The 15,130-nt window shown below is 45.1% G+C and overlaps 1 protein-coding gene across 1 annotated transcript in view; it reads right to left on the bottom strand.

Annotated features, from left to right (window-relative positions):
• LOC146782758 (extracellular calcium-sensing receptor-like) overlaps window positions 1-15,130 on the bottom strand; it is a 303,286-nt gene that overhangs the window by 115,428 nt on the left and 172,728 nt on the right. Inside the window, exon 5 of the mRNA XM_085637232.1 lies at window positions 9,819-10,640. Coding sequence (XP_085493358.1) covers window positions 9,819-10,640 — 822 coding nt within the window. The remainder of the gene's footprint in view (window positions 1-9,818; window positions 10,641-15,130) is intronic.

Below are 15,130 nucleotides of genomic sequence, written 5' to 3'. Positions count from 1 at the left end.
TTTGTTGTGAAGGACAATAATGTGCCTGCATGACAGATGTCTCCCAGGGAAGTGCAAAAGAAAGTACCTTTACACTGTCCGTGGACACGCTGGCACATTTTAAAGAAAGGCACAGTTCGATTACCACTTGTTTTCTGATTATACATATCCATGTTCACAGAGTGTTTTTGCATTTGGGTAAGTCCTTGGTTGTTGCTCAAACCAACTTACGAGTGTCAAGTCATCCAGACCACCGTGTTGCCATGTATATGTACTTACTGATACCCCATTTCTTCTTTACAGTGGCTTATTTGAATTCGGTTGGCAGCTCATACAATGACTGTGTAAATGTAGTTGTGTGTGCACCTCATTGTGTGACTTCTGTTATACAGGCACATGTGTGTTCTGTTCACAAAGTGGCACATTCACACATTCTAAACATGTACATTGTGTAAAGTGTTGTGAGTCCCAAGGGATCGCAATGTTTTTCGTTTGGGTTTCAAAAGTACTCACAGGTCTCAGAGTGTGGGGACACCTTCAGCATTGAAGTCTGTTATTTGGCCATGGGTGCACCAATACTGTTTCATTCACAGTGAACAAGAGGTGGCATGCCTTCATAGTCTTGCTGTGCTCAACTGTTCCCAGACACTAGCTTCTCAGTATAATTCGATATCAAGTTATTTGCTGTTGTGTAATGATCTCCATTGCTTCCAAGTGGCATGGTGTGTCAACCAACTGGGGAGTGCAGGGTTACATATGTGCGGACTATTCTAGATGTTACTCATGATGCATTTCCTGATATGCACTGTGACATTTTTTGTTTGGACTCATGTGTCAGATGTATACAGGTGACTGATTATTTTCTGTATCTTCACCTTGCCCACAGCATCATCGGAGGACACCGAGGGAGACACCTGCATGGACGTGGAGGAGGGATCCAGCATCGCTGCCACTACTGCTGGCGAGTCTGCGGGAGCGAATGGCACGGAGGGTGAGGGGAGTCAGGCGGAGGACCTGTCTAGTGGCAACACTGACTACGATGCTGACGGGTCCGAGGCTGAACTCCTCGAGGGGGCGGAGGCTGCTACAACACCTGGCAGCAGCACTACATCTGTCACCGCCCCCTCCATTCCCATCACCGCCCTCCCAGTTGCTCCGGTCCCTTCTGTCCGTGCTAGGTGACACCGTGTCTCCTTCGTGCCAGGCACCGCACCCCCTGCCCCTGTCCCCCCTGCTGCCCTCACTGCAGAGTCTGTGGACATTCTGCGGCAGTTGCAGGTTGGCCAGACATCGATGCTGAATGTCCTCCATGGGCACACCAGAATGATGACACAGATGGTGTCGTACATGGAGGGCATGTCATCAGCGATGTCTGACCAACGGATGTTGCTGAGGTCCATGGACTCTTCACTGATGGCAGCAGTTAGTCTCCTGCAGCGCTTCGTCCCCCCCTACCCCTGCACCATCCACACTTCCCACTCCCATGCCTGTCCCAAGCACACACAGACATTCCCAAGCACGTACCCCACCAGACACAGGCAGCACACCGACACGTAAGGGCAAGCTCACTCCTCCTGGCACGCACACTCAGGGGGATGAAGGCACACCCACTGGGTCTGGGGCACACAGGCATACACGCTGCCACAGTCCGAGTCCGCATGCCGCACTACCCAGACCCTCCAATGGCACTCCCCTCGGCTCCCCTACCACACAATCTGACAAGGAGGCCTACTTGGCTGTGCTGGGCCTCAGCCCCTCTGGCACTCCACGGGTAGGGGAGTTGAGTCCCCCCCCTGTCCACCCCCTCCCCCAGTAGCACTGCACCCCATCACTCAGACCCCCCCTCCTTTGAGCATGTGTTTTCTTCGGGTGCAGGGGATACGCTGGACGACCTGGCAGCAGTATGCAGCGCCGAGCTGACCTCCACCTTTGGTGCTGCCCCACCCCCTGTGGTGGAGGTGTCCATCCCTGCACCCACCACACCTACCCTTACACCTCCTGTCCCTGCGGTACCTGGTCCTTCCCCACATGATGCTCCCCCCCAGTCGATGAACCTGAGGGTTCTATTGTGCAGGCAAGCTAGGGGAGACGCGTGGCCATGTGTCCCCCCCAAGGACTTCTGATCTGGACTGGCCATGTGCCTTTGTAAATAGTGTCCTTTTATGATTTTTCATTTAATGCTGAATAAAGCATTTTCTTTTCACTTTGAACACTATTGCATTTCGGGTATTGATGTGGGTGCTGATGGTCCAGGAGTTGGGGTTGTGTGTTATGTTTCAGGAAAATGTTGTAGTCTGATACTCATGGGGTGGACCATGGTATCTGTGTGCCATCACAAGGTCTCTGCAAAGAATCTTTGGTCGTGTGTGCTATATGTGTTTGGAGACATTGTCCCAAGGAGTGTTCAGTGGGCATTGACATGACTATACAGTCTTGTGGCATGATCTCTGTGTGTGTATTGTGCTGCATCCGCCAGGGGTGGGTATGCATGTGTCATTTGTCCACACACCCACATGTGTTGTGTCATGCAGTGGGGGAAAGACATCCATCCTCATGGGAGTGGGACACTGCTGTCAGTGATGTGTTGTTATGGCAGTATCAACATAGTCGAACATTAAGGATGCGTACATACACCCATGGAGTTGTGGTCATCTGATCATTTATTTATTTATTACACTTATAGAGCGCACTACCACCTTGCAGGCATCCTGGCGCTAAACAACACAAGGCACATAATGTGGGCAAGACCGTCAAAAGCAGCCAGCATCTTTGGAACTGGGAAATAGCCAGGTTTTTAGTCTTTTCCTAAACAGGAAGAGATCCCTGACTTGTCTTAATTCCAGCGGGAGCGCATTCCAAAGTCTGGCAGCTAGCATGCTGAAGGCTCTACCGCCCGATCTGACTTTCTTATTTCTAGGTACTCTCACCATTCTGGCAGATGCAGAACGCAAGCATCTCCCTGGAGTGTACCATACAAACTTTCTCTGCATGGAGACAGGCCCGATCTCATGCAGGGCCTTGAACACCAAGCAGAGAGATTTTAACTGGATTCTAAGTCTAATAGGGAGCCAATGCAACTCCGACAAGGCCAGTGAAGATGATGCATCTCTAGGCCAGCCTAATACTAGCTTGGCCGCTGTAGACTGAATCCGCTGCAGTCTAAAAAATAGTTCTGCTCAGTATAGTAACTTGTACCACTAGCGCTCGTGCCTGAGAAGGCATTAACGGGAGGATCTTTCGCAAAGTTCGTATCCTAGCAAAACAGCTTCCTACTAATTGATTAACATGAGCTTCCAGCGTTAACTTGTTATTAAACATAACACCCAGGTTCCGAACCTTCTCCACTGGTCGTAGAACATTTGGAAGGTCCAATGGCCAAAATTTCACAGGCAGCACCGAAGGGACCTTCCCGACTGAAAAATAAAGGACCTCGGTTTTTCCAGCATTAAATTACAAGGAGTTTCCTCTCAACCAGTGAGCCATAGCCCGCAAGCAGCTATGAAACGCCTCCAGAGAGGTCGACTCATCTCCCTCTAAGGAGAGAATCAATTGCGTGTCGTCGGCATAATTTGCGGTCTTAATATTATGCGCCCTAATGAGAGCAATCAACGGGAGCATGTAAATATTAAAAAGGGTCGGGCTAATTGCAGAGCCCTGGGGCACCCCATGCGTAATCTTGGTAAAGGGAGATTGATACGGAGGCAGGGCAACAGCTTGGCTTCTCCCTGAAAGAAAGGATTGAAACCAGCTCAGAGCAAGGCCAGTCACCCCTACCTCCCCCAGCCTCCTCAACAGGATCGCATGGTTGACCGTATCGAATGCGGCAGACAGGTCAAGCAGAATAAGAGCTACTGCCTGACCTTTGTCTGCCAGCATCCGAAGCTCGTCCATCACGGTCACCAAAGCTGTCTCAGTGCCATGCGCTGGCCGAAAGCCAAATTGTACCTCCTCTAAGATTTTATTATTCTCAAGATGTTTTGAGAGATAGTTCCCCACCACTCTTTCTACGATTTTGGCCGGAAAAGGCAAGAGAGAGATAGATCTATAATTATTAGGGCTAGCAGGGTCCAAAGTGGACTTCTTCAACAGAGGAGTCACCAGTGCCTGTTTCCACTGAGGCGGAACCACACCCCTAAGAAGGGACTGATTACAAATGAGCCGAAGTGTGGGAAACAGCTCAAGTTCAAATTCCTTCCAGAATCTCTGTGGCAGAGGGTCCAAGGGTGAGCCCGACACAATCCCTAGCGCCACCTTGCCGAATTCTTCTACTGAGAGGGTCGCAAACTCAGTTAACTTAACAAAGGGCTGGCTCTCAGGGCCTGTAGGTGTGATTACACCCACCCCCCCCAAAGAGCAGCAGCCAGCACTGTTATCCTCTAGACTCACTACCTCCGGATACCGAGAATCCTCACCCAGAACCGCAATAATCATTTTAATTTTATCATAAAAGAAACTTGCCAAGCTATAGCATAGCTCTTGAGAGGGGGTATCTGATTCTTACTACAATCGGACTAGTTAAGGTATTCAATATTTTAAAAATGCACCTCGGCCTATTATGAGCCTTCAATATAGTGCTAGAATAATAGTCTGCTTTGGCCAAATTTCTTTCTTTCTTGTAGCTCCCAATCAAACGTTTCCAACTAATTTTCTCCTTATCATCATAACCCCTTCTCCACTTTCTCTCCGCCTGTTTACACTCAAGTTTCAGTTTTTTTAATTTGACATTAAACCAGGGGGCCGAAAGTCTTCCTACTCTCTTATGATCTCTAAATGGGGCAGTAGAGTCTAATACAGAAGAAATCTGTACGCAGAGGGAGGCATAGTTCTCCTCCACTTGCCTAGCTGGTGAAAAACAATCTTCCAGAACAAACACCGGGACAAGTCCTCTATTTCTTAGGAGGGCTTTCCAATCCCTACTAACGTAATTGATCACGGAACTAGCTACCTGGTTATTATGACTAGGATTAGTCACCAAAAATTTGACCAGAAAATGATCCGACCAGTCCATTGGCAGAATGCCCACAACATTAAGGACTTGCTCCCCTGAAAAGATAAGATCAAGCATATGGCCATCCTTATGTGCTGCCTTGTTCACGTGCTGGTAAAGGCCCAGGCCTTCGCAAGACTGAAGGACATTGTTATAGCCAGAGTCCAAAGACCCATTCATCCACAGATTAAAATCCCCCAGAAGCACTAATCTAGCGTGAGTGGCAGCCAAATCGGTGATGGTCTCCAACAATGACTGCTGCTGCAGCACACTCAACGCCCCCGGGGGTCTATAGCAAACGACCCAGGTTAAAATATGACCATGAGCGTCTTTAATAACAAATCCAAGTAGCTCAAATCCTTCAATTATGTCAATATCTAGTGACACGCAATTCCAAGAGTTTTTATAAATCACACCAACTCCTCCCCCTCTCCCCCTCAATCTAGGTTTGTGGAGGATTTTATACCCAGGAGGACATGCCCAACCTGGATCTACCTCACACGTGGGGTTGGTCCATGTTTCAGTCATAAATAAAACATCTAATTCTTGGAGTTCTAGCAGCAGCTGGATTTCCACGCAATGCTTGGGAAGCGATCTCACATTGAGCAGCCCACAGATAAGATTCCCCTGCCTCAGAAAATCAGAGACCGGGAAAACGGTATGTTCTAATGTGAATTCACCCATGCCCTCTGTCGCCACCCCAGTCATACGCAATTCCATGCTGGAGTAACTTACTGGTCTGTTAACTCCCCCGGATTCCAGCCTGCCCCCGGCCAGGGCAGCATGGCTGGCGCTGAGCGCGATCCTAGCCCGTACGGGCGCAGACGGGCTTGCCGCACCCACGCTTTGAGGGCGTGGGTACGGCCCGTACGACCATTGTAGTGGTGATGTAGGTGTACACGCCGTACCCACGCCCTCAGAGCGTGTGTACGGCACGTACCACGCGTACCCCTACATCAACACTACAATGGTGGTACAGGCCGTACCCACACCCTCAGAGCGTGTGTACGGCCCGTACCACGCGTACCCCTACATCACCACTACAATGGTGGTACAGGCCGTACCCACGCTTTGAGGGCATGGGTACGGCCCGTACCACCATTGTAGTGGTGATGTAGGTGTACGCACCATACCCACGCCCTCAGAGCGTGTGTATGGCCTGTACCACGCGTACCCCTACATCACCACTACAATGGTGGTACGGGCCGTACCCACGCCCTCAGAGCGTGTGTACGGCCCGTACCATGCGTACCCCTACATCACCACTACTATGGTGGTACGGGCCGTACCCACACTTTGAGGGTGTGGGTACGGCCCGTACCACCATTGTAGTGGTGATGTAGGGGTACACGTGGTACGGGCCGTACACACGCTATGAGGGCGTGGGTACGGCGCGTACACCTACATCACCACTACAATGGTGGTACGGGCCGTACCCACGCTTTGAGGGTGTGGGTACGGCCCGTACCACCATTGTAGTGGTGATGAAGGGGTATGCGTGGTACGGGCCGTACACACACTCTGAGGGCGTGGGTACGGCGCATACACCTACATCACCACTACAATGGTGGTACGGGCCGTACCCACGCTTTGAGGGCGTTGGTACGGCCTACCACCATTGTAGTGGTGATGTAGAGGTATGCGTGGTACAGGCCGTACACACGCTCTGAGGGCGTGGGTATGGCGCGTAAACCTACATCACCACTACAATGGTGGTATGGGCCGTACCCAGGGTCCTCAGAGCGTGTGTACGGCCCGTACCATGCGTACCCCTACATCGCCACTACAATGGTGGTATGGGCCGTACCCATGCCCTCGCCCTCAAAGCGTGGGTACGGCCCGTACCACCATTGTAGTGGTGATGTAGGTGTACGCGCCGTACCCACGCCCTCAGAGCGTGTGTACGGCCCGTACCACGTGTACCCCTACATCACCACTACAATGGTGGTACGGGCCGTACCCACGCCCTCAAAGCGTGGGTACGGCCCGTACCACCATTGTAGTGGTGATGTAGGTGTATGCGCCGTACCCACGCCCTCAGAGCGTGTGTACGGCCCATACCACGGGTACCCCTACATCACCACTACAATGGTGGTACGGGCCGTACCCACGCTTTGAGGGCGTGGTTACGGCCCATACCACCATTGTAGTGGTGACGGGTACGCGTACGCGGGGATTGGTGGACACGCCCTCCGAAGTGACCAGACCCTGGAGGTAATGTATGGACAGTATATGGTATTTTTAAAATTAGGTAGAGGTTATGTTTCCTGCCCCTCGCCCCCCCTTTGCCCCTGGGTGTTATGCTGACCTTCGGCGGCGTGCGCGGCGGTTTTGGTGCACCAGGTCGTAGGCTAGGAGGGCCGGGATGACACGTAGGATGGGGTCCATGCCTGTTCGTCACGTACCGCTGCTCCTTCTTCGCGTCGTCCTCAATTTCCCGGGAGTTTTTGGCTGCCGTAAAAAATGATCCGTGCGGAGTGACGTAGGCACGAATCGTACTTGCTGGTCCGTAGAACGCTGCCTGACTCCGTCCGGACGTCACGTACGCGATGTCCCGGATCGGAATTGTGGGTATTTTTTCGTCGTACGGAAATGGTATTTCTGTACGAATCGTACTTGCTGGTTTGTAAGGAGGATTTCCCGGGTCCGAGTCGTACGGAGAATACGCTCCGTACAACCCCATTCGTACCCGGGTTTTACAGGATCGGAATCAGCACCTCTATATTTTGGAATCAATATTTTAGTACTTACCTGTTTGTAGATAGGGAGTCTTTATTCTGTCCTTCTATATTTTGGCGTCGATATTTTGGGCATTCTATATTATGTCCCTCGATATTTAGTCACTGAACCCTTTATTTTATCTTCCATTCTCTTCATTTCTACTTTTTTCGCTGTTTCTTTCTTTTTATCTTTAATTCTTTCTTCATCTTTGGTTCTCTCTTTCTTTCCATAAATAATTATTTCCTTTGCTCTGTTATGTTTTCTTATTTCCCTCCCCATCTCTCTTGCTCCTTTCTCCATGTATTCTCTCTTCCTCTCCTTTCTTTATTTCTCTTCTCTCCTTCTCTCCTTCCTTTCTTTTGTCCCATCTTTCTTTCCCTACTTCTTTTTCTGCTTTTCTCTTCCCTTCTTTCCCTCCTTTCATCCAGTCCAGTCTTATCTTCTTTCTCTGTCTTCATCTAATCTTTCCTTCTGTTATTCTTTTATCTTTCTCTTTTTTTGTTGAGTATTCTTATTGCACGTTTTCCTTTCTTTTTCTCCTTTCTTCCTCTACTGTTATTTTCCCCAAGCATTTCCTTAGATCCTTTCTTAATGTCTTATCTTCTCTTCCTATCTCTTTTTCTCTCATTTTTCCTTTTCCTACTTTCTACCCTTTTCTCATTCATATTTCATTCTCTTCTCTTATGTCTCTTCTTTTATGTCTGCCCCACATCCTTCTTTCTTTTTCTACTAATTCCCTTGTCAGTCTTTCTACCCCCTCTCCTTGCAGTAATTCTTTTCAGGGTTTAACGTTGTAATGACCTTGTTGTAAAGGAATTGCGTTGTGGAGACAGCGTTGTAAACGCTCTTTCCCCTCCTGAGTAAGCCTTGGACAGTTCTCCCTTGCTCCTTTGAGTGCTAAAATTGGGTACTCCTAGAACACCAGAGGCAAAATACCCTTCATTGCGGTACTCAGAAAGAGCCCTTTAAAGTTGATATCTACTAGTTTGTAAGACAGATTTTTCAAGGTACTAAATAAAGGATAATCTTTATATAGGGACTCATACCATAAACTTGTTAATAAACATTTTGTCACTTCTGATCAACACTCATTCTAGTTGATGATGAGCATTAGGTTTTCTAACATGTTGTGTTTTATTTTGCACCTCCCTCACCCACAGAAATGATCACTCAGTTGCCCATGGTAGGGTTTTGCGAAGTATCAAAACATTTTTATGAAAAGTTTGTGAGGTACTTTCCAAATCTTCACAAGATTTGGAATAGGTGCAATGGTAATAACATTTAAAAAATACTTTGCAAGAGCAAATCTAGAAAAAGCGGATTTTGGAGAAAAAACGCTACACTTGCGGAAGACGGTTTAAGGGGTAAATTCTTACACAGAAATTATTGGCGAGAGTTGATGTTTTTATAGACGTGTTTGAGCTCATTCTGCCATGCAGACTTCTGCAAATTGTTTTTCAGGATTTACAAACCTCCGATGTATGCAGTCTGTATGTTGAAATATAATTCAACATAAATTTCTGCATTCATGATTTCCAGAGACTGAACTGTCTGAGTCATTGAATGCACTGCATTTTCCTTATATTTTGCTGTCATGTTTTGTACAATTACGTGAACTTGTGTGACAGATAGCTATTTAGGTTTAAATTACTTTTGTAGGTCTGTGACATTTTGAGTGTTAGTGCCTGAAATATTTTGGGCTTTGCTATCTTGGGATTCCCATGTGATCTCTATTAGAAATAAGTCAGTTAAATTAACTAGATTTGGTCCATACTGTTCATTAATTTGACTTCTTCTGGTTTGATGCAGTTCCACCTCAGGCTCTCTACACCTCCATTTGAGGGTGAATCAGACCCCCGCCTGTTTTCCTGCAGAGTGTTTTATACCTATACCCAAATATCGTGAAGGCGACACGTGGAAGAAGCCCACACCAAAGTCATACTCCATGCTACTTTATGATAATGGCATTACTTAGGAGCCTCATCAGAAATTGCTTCAGAAACAGTCCACTCAGTGGTTAACAACAATATCTGCCAATGTGAGCTTGAATTTCTTGTCACAGTTGCTTGGCTTGTAGCTGTCTTAGCTTTCTCACCGTGACTCTTGAATGATCAACAGCAAGATACCTTACCTGCCATGGATGGAAAGCTGAGATATTTGCACAAGCCTCTTGAGGGAAATTCTCTCCATATTGCATGCATTGCCTCAGATCCTCCAGTGCCAGGGCAGTAGCATAAACAGCCTTGTAGATGTTGTAAGTGAATCTAAATTCCAAGAGGCTGTTGATCTGAATGCTTTCTAGTTTTTCATCTCCAGTACATTTCTCGGTTGTGTTGTCCCTGGTCAAGATATTTTCCATGTCCATCCACTGGCAATTAAAAATACCTTCCCAGAACCTTCTCACAAATGTATCCCCTGGAGATGTTGAAGGGCGGATGCTGGTGAAATACTCTTGAAAACCCGTCATCTCTCCACTCTGGATTGCAAACCCAATGGTGCTAGCCAAGATTTCAGAATATTTCCCAAAAGAAACGGTATAAGCTGCTGACCACCCTTCACTGCCAATCCAGATTTTCCCAGTTATTTTTTGCCTCAGCATCTCATCCAGGAGAGGAGGCAGGTGGGCAACAGAAGAAAAAATGACAATGGCATTGGCTGTTGAGTTTTTGATAACTTGAACAATATGAAAAGCATTCTTGTCTGCTCGGCTTATGAGAATGTTCTCATTGAAGGCCAGACAAGCTCCAGCCTTGATAAGCTCTTGCTGTACTATTTGACTGCCTACTTGTCCGTATTCATCATCCGAGGCCAAAATTCCAACCCATGTCCATCCAAAGTGTATCACTAACTGCGCCAGCCCACGGGACTGGAAGTCATCACTAGGAGTAGTGCGAAAAAAGGATGGGAACTGGTTTCGGTCTCCCAAAACTGGGCTTGTTGATCCATAACTGATCTTTTGGAAAACAAAAACAGAGACTTGATATTATATGGCATTTTTAAATAGAAATGATAAAAGAAAAGTAAGTTGCATTCTGTGTGGTCCTAACTCACCATTCTAAATTTCTTTTACATCTTTGGTCCAAAATCCGTTTATTATGCATAATGTATTGTTACATGTATCCTGCCCCTGTTGCTGTAACATAAAGATACTCAGACACAACTTTAATAAAAAAAACAGATTGAAAAAGCATGTGAAATCCTATTGGCTGAATAAGTCACAAATTAAACAATTATACAAGTATTATGACAGTCAATCATTTTCTTTGAAATTATAGCTTCTATGAAACAGCTATTGAGTGACTAAGCCCAAAATGGAAGATTTAGAGTCATACCAACTTCATGCCTTTCCAATCGCTTAAACGAAGAAAAATCTGGGACTGATGCCTTCTCAATCCAAATGTAAATACAAGAAAGCTGTTGTCACAGGTACCTCTTTATTTAGAGCTCAGTGCTGCCTCTTGTGAATATAAATATATATCATAAAATAATTCTTACTCTGCTTTTGACTAAGCCTGGGCAAAGCACTACACTACGCTCGCATAGTTTGCGAAGTTTGCTCTACTTCGCACTACGCGAATTGCACGTCGCAAACATGCGTAGCGTAGCGTAGTGTAGTGCAGCGGTCGTTTTTTGCTTGCTCGCGGTCCTCAACGTCAAGTTGGCGACCGCAAGCAAGTAAAATGACATCCCGGCATGACTTTTTCCTTGTTCGTGCTCAGCAACATCAGGTTGGCGTTGGCGAGCGTGTAAAATAAACCTCCCGGCGAGATTCTCAATGTGGAGAGGTCAGGTTTCTCATTGCGAGTGGTCACGTATGCTCGCGACCGCTCGTTATGAAAAACTACCAGTCTGTATTGAGAAAGCTGCCGCTCAAGTAAAAATCTACTAGAGCAGCAGAAAACTACAGCTCGCTCTGTGCAAGATGCCGTTTTCAATGATTGCACAGTGCCGGATGCTTGTCCGCATTGTGCAATCATTGAAAACGGCATCTTACACAGTGCGAACAGGGTACTACGCAATTCGCGAAATGCTACGCGTAGCTACGCATAGCGCTACTTCGCAAACTACGTCCAGGGTTACTTTTGACAAGGAATGTAACGCCAGTCTCCAGTAAATCGAGCCATATTGTGGTAAGCCTCACAGGCCCTCAAAAACTTCCAAGAGGCATGTTGTAAACTCTAAAACGATAGTCCCTACAAAAGTGTCCTACGGTTTACACAAGACAATAGAATGTGTTTTTTTACTGCTATGAATGTGATATTTTTTAGAATAATACATCCTTGAGGCAGCCTGTTCGTATATGTGTGCTTACAGAGTAGATGTATGTGTGCTGTATATGTTAGAATTTAACTTATCATCTTTTTCTGCTGTTAGTTTTCCAAAAGTGTATGAATTCTAGAAAAAACTGTACCATGGCAGAGCACTTTAATAAGTCTCACTAACCACACCCTTGTGATGTTTGCTCACCTAGATGAGCTATATTTCAGGAGTCCTAAACTATGACCTCTAAATGTAACAATAACACAAGTAGTGCAACAAAGTATCATTTGGTAGGACTTTTCATTATGTGATTTGTGTTGCTTGCTTGTGGTGCACATATTGATACATCCAGGCGTGGGTATTATCATTATGTTTAGGTCTTACAGAAGAAATGTTAGTCTTTCACATGTTTTTCCACTGTACACCATTAAATAAATATATATATTTTTTTTTATGGAGTTTTATATAGTGCAAACTTGACCCGAAGGTATCGGGTATCAGAGCGCTTTACACGAGCACCAGTTGTGTTAAATGAGAGCACATTCATTTTGGTAGGCCCGGGGAGATTAAGGGAATTGCCCAGAATCACAGGATGTTGTGCATCCCTGACAAGACTCGAGACTGGTTCCCCAACTCCGAGGTCACCTGCCCTAGCCATTAGGACAACTCCTCTCACTCATAGAAGATTGCATTGATTGGACTGTATACAAAGGACAAATGAGGTAAAGCCCATGATATTGGACTTAAGAGAATGCAAGGACAAAGCTTTTAGAAGAACTTATAAGAGAACGATTTGCTTTCTTTGTGATACTTTTTTCATAATGGCAGACTACAACTTAGGCTTTGTGATAGTAGTTCCCCACTAGGTTTGGAATATATTTTTATTTACTTTCCTTCTTTTTATATGCTCTGTTTACAAATTGTTGGTATTCATTTGCTATATGCTGCTAGTATATAACATATATAAGGTACAACTTTTCCTGTACTGACTTCTCACAACTTTGAGGATCTTCATATATAAATGCCTGTTGAGTCACCGGCAGAAATACTGAAGTCTATACACTGTCTTATCTTGTGTTACAACCACATCAGGGGCAGGGAGGCAACTGTCTCTCTCATTTTCCCCTCAAGCACATGAGATCCTTTAAGGTCCAGTGGGCTCACAGGAATCTACCTGGTCCTCCAAAGAATTCTTTGGCACACAACACACCAAAGGGTTCATTTAACCTTTCTTTTAGTGTATGTTGTATTTGTATTTATTTTATTGTGTTTAATAATATGACAACATAAGGCAACACAAACAATATACATTAACCCCTTCAGTGCCACGCCCTTTCCCCGCCCTGTGCCGGGCGTTACATTAGCGGGCGGGGTTCCTGACGAGATAGTCTCGTCATGGGCACAGCGCAACCGGGCTCCATGACGAGACTATCTCGTCATGGGCCCTGAAGAGGTTAGAATACCAAAGATTAAAAATCTGTAAATTCATTTCTTAAATTTCAATACCTAAAAACATAATTAATTATGTTGAAAAGTTCTTATTATTCTCCACTACCAATCCTTACCCATAAACATTTAAATATATTCTACTTTTTGTGTTGGTTAATATACAAATTCTCAACCAAAGAAAACAATTTACGAAAACACTAAAAGTGATAATACATTATCAAGTATTATATTTCTCCAATACAGTCAGTGCAGGAACGGAGCTGATGAACATCATAGGATAGGAGGACATATAGGGTAATTTTATAATCAAATAAATAAAATTAGAGGCCCCCATTATAAAAGCATTCCAGTCAGGTTATCTTGCTTCTCTGTTACAACAGATAACAATTTGCCTATACCATAGCATAATCTCATGTCTATACTATTTAAGTTTATTTTTTTAAGTTCATGGACTCATCAGACCCTTAAAGCTCTCTAAAGCCGGAAGTAACACACTTTACCTATCTATAGGAAAAGTCATAAAAAACAATGAAATGAGACAGTGTCAATGGGGAATATTTGCAGAAGTGACAAAGAGGATTATCTGGCCCATCCTAATTGGTCATCTTCCAATATATAAAGGTTGCCACCTGGCATAGCCTGACTTTCAGTGTTCACCTTCTGATACTGTTTTCAATAGATGGAGCAGTTTGTTTTTTCTGCCCGCATCTTTCAAATCACCATGGGTCTGATTACGATCTTGGCAGATGGGATATCCTGTCTGCCGTATTCCATAGTTATAATGGAATTATAATACGGCATTAGATGACCAGTATGCACTGGGTATCAGAGGATGGCAATATATCCAAGCTTTACATAATGTGGACATTTATAATCCATGATACTGTTATATTTACCTGTAAATAATCTTTAAATGACTGACTCAGCAAATTGTCAGCTGAATTATTATTAATAAAACAGTAATTGAGGATCTTTTGCTGGCACTTAAATGCTTATTAGTCAAGCCCAACTTGAGCATCAATCCACTATTAACTGTACTTATCGAAAGGCCTAACCATCTTTTTCAAATATTACATTTTTATAATCAGGAGATGGTTAATGTTTTTCCAAGAGGATCTCACAACCATGCAGAAACAAATGTACTATTTTTGAGTTATAAGCCTGTTTGAGAACTTCTACGGATTTATGCACAGGTTCCTAATCCATTCTGTGTAATGCACCTGCTATGGCATTTGCTCTTAGCTCCTGTTGATGAATATGTGCTTTAAAACTAAGATTGCATTGAAAAAGGAGTCTTGAATATCTATACTCTTTAACCACCTCTAATTGGGCACTATTTAGCCACCCTTGCTGATTTATTTTCTGTATAATTCCATTGAACAATACCATCACTTTTGTTTTGGATGCATTTATTATCAAATCATTCACTCTGTAGTATTCTGAGAATGCATTGAGTTGCCTCTGAAGGCCTACCAGAGTGAGATCTAATACACTGTATCCTCAGCATAGCACAATGAAGACATTGCTTCTACGCCCAGTTTCAGTGGAAAAGAACAAACCTGGCCTAAAGCTGTGGGTTCATTAGCAATATAAATAGAAAAAAGAAAAGAGGTTCATATATCCGTGCCGTAAGCAGGTAGGGGTATGTATATTTCTAGGTAATGCTCCATTTCTACTCAGCCATGATGGATTATTCCAATTAGACATTATTTTTCTGGAGACGAGCCAGATTAA

This window comes from Triturus cristatus, chromosome 12 (genome assembly GCF_964204655.1).
Source record: "Triturus cristatus chromosome 12, aTriCri1.1, whole genome shotgun sequence".
Lineage (NCBI taxonomy): Eukaryota > Metazoa > Chordata > Amphibia > Caudata > Salamandridae > Triturus > Triturus cristatus.
The sequence above is the reverse complement of the archived record's forward strand: the minus strand, read 5'-3'. Positions and strand labels throughout refer to the sequence as shown.